General features: G+C 40.6%; 2 protein-coding genes across 8 annotated transcripts in view; one reads left to right on the top strand and one right to left on the bottom strand.

The window, feature by feature from the left end:
* The window catches only part of LOC123509675, an 11,008-nt gene extending 4,566 nt beyond the window's left edge, over positions 1-6,442 (bottom strand). The window contains exons 1-3 of one of the 6 annotated variants that reach the window (XM_045264147.1): positions 6,285-6,442; positions 4,644-4,815; positions 1-1,877 (exon numbers count right to left, since the gene is read on the bottom strand). The exon at positions 1-1,877 is cut by the window's left edge and continues 855 nt beyond it. In XM_045264147.1, coding sequence (XP_045120082.1) covers positions 915-1,877 — 963 coding nt within the window. In that variant the 5' untranslated portion in view covers positions 4,644-4,815; positions 6,285-6,442 and the 3' untranslated portion in view covers positions 1-914. Of the gene's footprint in view, positions 1,878-4,643; positions 4,816-6,175 lie in introns of all 6 variants that reach the window. The other 5 variants (XM_045264146.1, XR_006676261.1, XM_045264144.1 and 2 more) reach the window with 5 other exon arrangements.
* A 441-nt stretch (positions 6,443-6,883) lies between these two features.
* Positions 6,884-8,057, top strand: part of LOC123509674 (glycine--tRNA ligase-like) — a 41,850-nt gene continuing 40,676 nt past the window's right edge. The window contains exon 1 of one of the 2 annotated variants that reach the window (XM_045264142.1): positions 6,884-7,325. In XM_045264142.1, the coding sequence (XP_045120077.1) occupies positions 7,008-7,325 (318 nt within the window). In that variant the 5' untranslated portion in view covers positions 6,884-7,007. The remainder of the gene's footprint in view (positions 7,326-8,057) is intronic. The other variant, XM_045264143.1, reaches the window with a different exon arrangement.

Genomic DNA, 8,057 nt, shown 5'->3' with positions numbered 1-8,057 from the left:
TACAAAATTATCATAACCTGTATAAATACTTTAGCGAGTGAACAAGCAAAGTTCATAGTGGCTGCAAAACTGACATCACATACTCCAACCCTGCTCAGGTGCTTGGCTATATAGCTGCTTCATATGTGTTCCCATTCAGTGTGTAGCCATGGTTTGGGACAAGTACCCAGGTGGGACCACATTTCCAGTCTCTCTCTCTCTCTCAACTCCCAGTCACTACTTGCTGGCCCTCACTTATTCCTCTCCCCTTACAACTTTCCTTCACTTCCTCACAGAGAGAGAGAGAGAGAGAGAGAGAGAGAGAGAGAGAGAGAGAGAGAGAGAGAGAGAGAGAGAGAGAGAGAGAGAGAGAGAGAGAGAGAGAGTTGCAACAGGTGTGAGTAATGAATTTGCATAAAGCAGGAAAAAAGATTATAAGAAATGTTGTGCCTTGTCTGGCATGGATATTTGCCCAAGACCATGACTCTACCTGTCAAATGTGAGGGTTTATGTTTCAACTCATTAATCTGTTTACTATTCTACTGCATTGAATATGAATGTGATTTCAAAATAATGGTGCATTCAACATTAAAGAGGAGTGTCACCAAATGCAAGTTTATTATAACTTCTGTGAAACCCTAAGACAGAGATTAGAGTGCATGAGTGTTGTGCTGCAGGCCAGTACCAACTGAGCCACTACTTCAATATCATCTTCAGATTATTAGCAACAGGAAGCACTAAGCTTTAGCTGTGGATGACAAACATTAATCATAAAAGTTTTGAAGGACAGTAACTTTTATAAAAGACAGTAAACCTAGAAAAAAAAAAAAATGAATATCACTGCAAAATATGTGGTATATAAACAACACACTCAACTAACATTTCAGCATCAGCGACCAATGCCCAGAGTCTGGTGGAGGGCAGCTTCTACATCCTCAGGTGTACATCATCTCTGCCATATGGGACATCTTCTTTGGCAAGTACAGAAAGTTGTCCAAGTAGGCAGCCAGTTCATCCATGGTGACGTCTTCGTAGTCCAGGCTGCGTGCCTGCTGGGAGCATGAGCGTGCTGTACCTGCTTCTGTGATGGAGAGACTCTTCAGGTCTGGCAGCTCCACCTCTGCCAGCCGCCTGCGACACCGCCTCTTGTAGAGGGCACGCCGTGACTTTGGCTGCCCTCGGTGTCTGCATCCATGTGGTGAAAACTCTAGCTTCTTACTTACATTATATCTACTTTCTACCTGACTCTGGTTACTCTGGCACACACTGGCAAAGTCTTCAGTATCTGTTGATTTACTGACTAACTCAAACACTCTTGCCTTAGGAACATGAAGTTCTACTGCTGCCACTGGCTCAGTCTTTTTGGAACTAATAAGTGAGCTGCCACTGTGAACCTTTGGGTTCAAACACTTGTCCACTCCAACTTCCACCGTGGATGTGTCACTAATGCACACATCTTTGGGTGAAGTGACCTGCTCCATTATAATCCCTATGCTCTGTCCACCACGCACCTCACTACTGTACTGCACCCCCAGAGCTGCCAGCTTGCTCCGTCGCAATAGAGGCTTCTTCTTGCCAGGGGAAAGGTACAGATTAGCAAAGGAGTATTCTAGTAAGGGCGGTTCTATTGCTCTTTTGGCTCCCCGCCCTTGTGCATTACGCTGCTTCTGGCAACCCTTGCACACCTCTGTGTTGGTACTGCTGCTTACTTGGCCCTTCCCATCATCCTTCTCAGGAACAATCCAAGACACAGTTTCACCCTCAACTCTGGGGAGAGTGAGGGCTGTCAGGGCCTGGCTCAGCCCCTTCACTGGCAGCAACTGTGGAAATGGCTGAACTGGGCTGCCCTCACTGTCCTCCTTCACCAGGGTTTCATCGCCATCACTCACACTCGCCATCTGCAAGTCACACATGTACTCAGTTTTGTGACACTTGTTATAAATATAAAAATGAAGAAGGAGAGAGAGAGAGAGAGAGAGAGAGAGAGAGAGAGAGAGAGAGAGAGAGAGAGAGAGAGAGAGAGAGAGAGAAACTTGTTCAGAACATTCAACATGGTGCAATTTCAAGTCAACAGCAATGCTCATCATATGATAACTGCCTTGTTATTTTAAGCCTAACCTTTGTAGGCCATAACAGCTGTCAGTTTGTCTGCACATCATTCCAGATGCACTATGATGCCATTACACCCCCCCAAAAATATACCTACTTTGCTGACAGTAGATTGCATCTAGTTTTGGCAATCATAGAAATTTGGAAGTATGGGTGAACTCTTCTCTCAAATTTCACTTGTGTGAGTGAAATTGCTACTAATGCTAGTGATGTTGCCTTCAGTATTCTTGAAGGGACAGTCTGTCACTCTCCACATTTTAGGAGTCAAGTGTTTATTACAGTCATATTTGTCCAATACTAGATTGTGCTTGTGATATGGTTTACAGGTTACCTGGATGATATTGCTATGTTTGAGAAGATCCAGAGGAGGTGGGTGAAGAGAATTTGTTTGCCCTTGCCTGTGCTGAAATTTTTTCTCATTTAAGGCTCTATCTCACCAAAGATTGCCTGATCATCATATATATATATAAGATCTGATCGCTGCATTATATTAAGATCCTTGATGACTTCTGCCCTCATCTAGAAGATTTGTTTGTTAAGAATCTTAATGTTTGGACTATGGATCTTTTCTTTAATTTGTCTATTACTTGATGCAGAGCTGATTACTTTTCTGCAAGTCATTGACACTGGAACAGTTTCCCTGAATCTGTTGCCTCTGCTGCTTCAGTTGATTCATTCAACCACCAACTTGATGAATCTTGTGGTCATATCCTATCATGTTTGACTGATGAGTTCACTGCCATTCTGGTGAATTCATGCTAGCTGACCTTAATAAATTGTTCCTGTAATCTAGATCAGAGGCTTCACCTGTGCTTAGATGAGGGCAACAGTCCTCAGCTAGGTAAGACACAACTATACCTCAGGTAAAACAAAAGGCAAATAAATAGTAAACTAAAATGTTACCATCAGCAATGCATAATACACTTCTTACATGAAAAGAAATAATAATAAAATAAATACATAATAAAAATAAATGACAACATATAATAAATAAAAAATCTATATTCTTCTCTTCATCAATAACAAACTAGGGAGACTTTTGATCAATGATGAATGCAACAAAAGCATTCTATGGTGCTGGGTATGGTTTAGGGAGTCTGTCACTGATTAACTAACACTAACATGAAAAAAATCTCACTCACTATATAAGCCACTGTTCCTTACTTGTAATGCTTCCCAATCCTTGGCAGGAAAGAAATGAAGGCCAAAGTATATCTATCTACAAACAATACACCATTTGCCAGTCAGGCTCATCTTTAGTTAAGTTTATCCCTAGAACACAAACACTCGATAAATTTCTCGTGGCTGCTGATCATCATTTGGTGATTCATATATTTGGCAACGCTCTACAGTACATACTACTTTGTGAAATGTGATGAAGGGTGACTTTATGGTCACAGTTGCTTCATGGAATTTTCTTATAATAGGCATTTTGTGTAAAATTCTCCTAGGGTTTGTGTTCGTGGGTGATTTATAAATTGGGTGGAAATCTCCTGGTTTCTTTTTACATATTTTGTTTTTTTACATGTTTTTTCTTTTCTTTTTTTCGGGCAGGATTTAGTGATGGTAGCGTTTTCTTTTTTTTTTCCCCTCCCACTGATGAGGAGCGGATTAATATTTTGAGCCAGTCTCAAGCCTAGTCAGTGGATGGTAGTCTTTGATGGGATGTGGAATGCCGCATGTGTAAATACATACATAATGGGGAGTTTTCAAAGCTAATCCACCAGATGTCACTACTGCTACATGTCCCCTACTGACATGAGCTAAAATATTGATTATTACGACATTGTACTAAACAGTATGACCCAGTTTACTCAGTAACATCATGCTATATGGATATAGTTATTTTCGTGGGAATTTTAGCAAGTCAAGATTAAGATCAACACGTGTCAAAACAGTCCAGCAAAGAACAAGGCATATCACAGGACTAGTGTAAAATGAGGAGAGAGGAATATGTGAAGCTTCCCTCCTCCTCATGGTGTACTGGCATGGACATTACAGCAGGAATTAACTATTTTGTCCAACAACGTGTTTGTTAAGTTAAACAGGTGGGCAGCCCAGGTTGGGTTAGAGAGCAACACTCTCGCCAGGATACTCGAGTTACCTATTCTTAATTGTCATTTCTATTTACTAATAAGTTGATCTGTGTGGTTTGGACTTTTAATAGACACAAGACATGTTGTCTTCATGTTTACTGTCAACTGGATTAATAAACTTCTGATCAAGGGTGTACTCTTTGGGAAATATGGAAATGACCGAATAAGCCTCAATGTCAATTCACTAGAAAATCAACTTTAAACATTTGTTCATGAATAGTGTTTGATTTTGCCTGTGTTACTACTTAGAAGGAATTATGTAAAAGGTAATAACATTGACTTATTGCATCTCTACGCTTATGGAATGACACCATAGGTATATTCTATATTATCCTTGTGAGGCAGAACGGGACATGTATTGTGCTACCACCTGGTGACAACCCCTAGTTCTGAAAATTCCCCATTAGCAATGAAAATGCCGTTAGGGGAGGTGCCAAACCAATGAATAGGCTAACATACATGCTATTGTTGGGGAAGGCTCCTATCACATCAGGGGCCCAGTGACAGCTATGGTCCACTTCCTTGCCTTCCTTATGAGTTCCTGTCAGTGGACAGTGCTGTAGGGTCTCCAGAGACATTACTTGGTAACAGCAAGTCCACTTTGGTATGCTTTTCTAATTGTTCTATCAGACTAGGAGAGAAAAAAAAAAAAAAAAAAAAAATAATAATAATAATAATAATAAAATAAAAATAAATAAATAAATAAACAAATAAATAAAAACCCTGGCACCGGTGCAACAGGTGCACCAATCCTAAGTGTCCTCATCATCTGTACCTGTGGTGACTATATATAAAGGCAAGATATACCAAACAGTAGAGTAATGTATGTATGGTGTTCTGGCATAATTTGCACCACATTAGCCTTGGTAAAAAAGTGAAGGAAAAATTTACTACTGAAAAATCCCATTTTTTATTACATGTTTCCTTTACAGCTGTCTGTGTAGGTAGATAGGTGGGATGCAGAAAAGTTAACTTCAGATGACCTCTACACCTTCACACCAAAGGATAACTGCTTTGCACCAGTCTTTTTTTTTTTTATTCAGAATCATTTAAGCTAACACATGTAACAAAATTGTTATTTTCTACAAACTTTTTTTAATATATATGAGAACAGCTTTAATCTAAATTACCAAATAGGTTAATTGTAACTCAGATTGAGGAGGAAAGGTATATTTTCATTGTAAGTTTTGCAATTAAAAAAAAATTGAAGGCAAGTATTTTATCTATATTTTTCAAAACCGGGAGAAATTTTACCGGGGTTTGCATTTACGTGACAAAAATATAGGTTTTGTGTTCTAGGGTTAAAGTAAAAGTTGGATGAAAATTTATATATATATATATATATATATATATATATATATATATATATATATATATATATATATATATACCAAGAAGAACACCTATATATGCTAATCATATAAGCAAGGAGACAAAGCCGGGATCTTTGAACAGCCAGCACTTAGATACACACACACTTATCACACTCAACTTTCAGAACACAATCAGGGAGGAAGAGCAATGGGGCACGTATATATGAAGGTAGCAATAGAAGAAGGCACACGTTGAAGTCACACTAGTGCTTCCATTCAAGGGCTAGATTAACACGGACCATCATCTCAACACTGTTAGGTTTGAGTAATTAATTTCACTTTATCTTTTTCACAAATAGATCACAATTTGGAAAGCTATCATATTTTGTCAATAAATAAATAGTATCTCAAAAATTAGTAACTAATGCAATTTCTCTCATCTCCTTATGAGACTGAGGGAAGGATAAACAACACTAGACCTATGTTCTCACCACCACCTCAGGTAAACAAGGTAATGGTTCTCCCTCTTGTCTGCAACCTTGAGTGTGACCCTGGCCTCGTCTCCTCCTTCCTGTTGCCGCTGCTTGTTCCTCCCTCCCTCCTAGCCACCCCATCCCCAAATCTTCCTCTGTATACAACCTTAGCCAAATGAGGCCACAATTCCCTGGCTTTCCATACCTGGAGACATCACTTACTGCCTGCTCCTTCCCTTCCAGGCCAAGGCTGTGCCACTACAACAATATTATGGCGTGTGCCACAACATGCTGGTGCTTCTTAGGGCAAATACCTTACTTCACGGTGGTCTTGTTCATGTTGATGTAAACAGTGTATTACGTCCTATGCCCTGCAGGAGGACAGTACTTCCCTTTACACCAAGGCTGCGAGGACAATACTAGTGAATGTTGACTAGCTGGTGACTGACTGACTGGTGACGCAGCGCTTACCCACTCCCATTGGCCGGACAATTTTGGGACTCGCCTCTCATTGGTCGACCTTAGAACCACCAACCAATCGTATTTCGAGACGCATTTCTTCCAATGGCATTTTCTAGCAAATGTTGCAGAAGACGATGAACTAATTGTTATTTGCTAGTCATCCTCACTGTGGTAATAATAACTCCATTTCTTTGGTCAGCAAATATAAATGATTAACTAATCTCTAAATAAGTTTTCTATTTTATGGCAGACTTACATAGATGTGAAAGCTGTACGTAGACTACTTTCATGTCCTCAACATGTCACCAATTTCATTCATGCAAATTTGCAAGAGTTACAAGCTATCTGTAGGTTCGAGCACCTAAGAAAAATCTACATGATAAACCAAAATTCTAAAGGATCTCTCTCTCTCTCTCTCTCTCTCTCTCTCTCTCAGCAGGTTCCGTTGCAAAGAATAAGGAATCCGCGTGTGTTGAGTGGTGAGGTGGTGAGGTCTTGAGGTGACGGACGGTGCGAACAGCGGTAAGCGAAGCAGGGAAGGCAAGCTTGCGGTGACAGACGAGAGCAGTGCCTGAATGGTTACAGCACGCACAGCAAGGAGTCTGTTTAGTGTGTGTGTTGCATCGAGGCCCTGGAGTGTCTGGACGTCTGTGTGTGCAGGAGAGAAGTGGTGGGAGGCGAGAAGTCGACAGCTGCACGGTGTGAGAACTATCTGGGATAATAGGAAGCAGGCTAGTGCAGGCTGGGGCAGTAGGCATCAGTCTACAAGTGCAGACTGGGGTAGCAAGAAACACGCCGCCAAACGGAAGATAAAGTTGCAAACTGCTCAGCTGATGATGGACGCGGAGATGGAGCAGCAGCTGGCGCCGCTGAGGGCCAGCTGCAAGGAACAGGTGAGGCGCTCCTTTTTATATAGTTTACTTTTCATTACTCTTAAGCAAGTTATGTAATCATATATAGTTTCCACGGCCCATGGCACACCTTCCGGTCGTCCCTCAATGCGTTGCGGTATTGGTATTGTATGGCGTGCCGGCATTATTGGATTTCTCCACAGGAGTCCAACCAGTCATCTTGCCTTTATATTCAAGGTTAACCTCAGTCCAGCCCAAGATGATGTGCTGTGAAGAAGTCTATTGATGAGATACCAGATTTTGATAACTGGAAAATTTTCTATCCTAGTCTAAACATGAAGTTTTGCACACATGTAGACTACATAGAGTATTTACTAATACATGCACAGTTGCTCCATGAGAAGCTGCTGTTGGTAAGATTATCTGGTATCAATACTATAGATCACTTATGTGTATGCATAATTAGGATTGATAACATCAAAGCATTGAATGTATATCTGAAAACTATTATTATTTAAAAAAAACTGCAGTTAAAAGGTACTTGAGTCTTCCATCTCCTGAATCTCACGCACTTTATATTTTTGCCCGGAATCATGCCAAGTCTGTTCTTCAACTTGCCAAACACTCCTTCATAAATACCTAGAAAATGTCAAAATCTTTCAAACTCATACTCCCCTTGAGACTTCTGGCATCTAGCCAAAAACATCTCAATTAACTTCTCTTCTTCTTCTTTCCCTCCTTTATTTCATCCTGATGGCACCACTACCTTGTCTT

The sequence above is a fragment of the Portunus trituberculatus genome, chromosome 27, assembly GCF_017591435.1.
Source record: "Portunus trituberculatus isolate SZX2019 chromosome 27, ASM1759143v1, whole genome shotgun sequence".
In the NCBI taxonomy this organism is placed as follows: domain Eukaryota; kingdom Metazoa; phylum Arthropoda; class Malacostraca; order Decapoda; family Portunidae; genus Portunus; species Portunus trituberculatus.
This window is presented reverse-complemented; position numbering and strand designations above follow the sequence as displayed.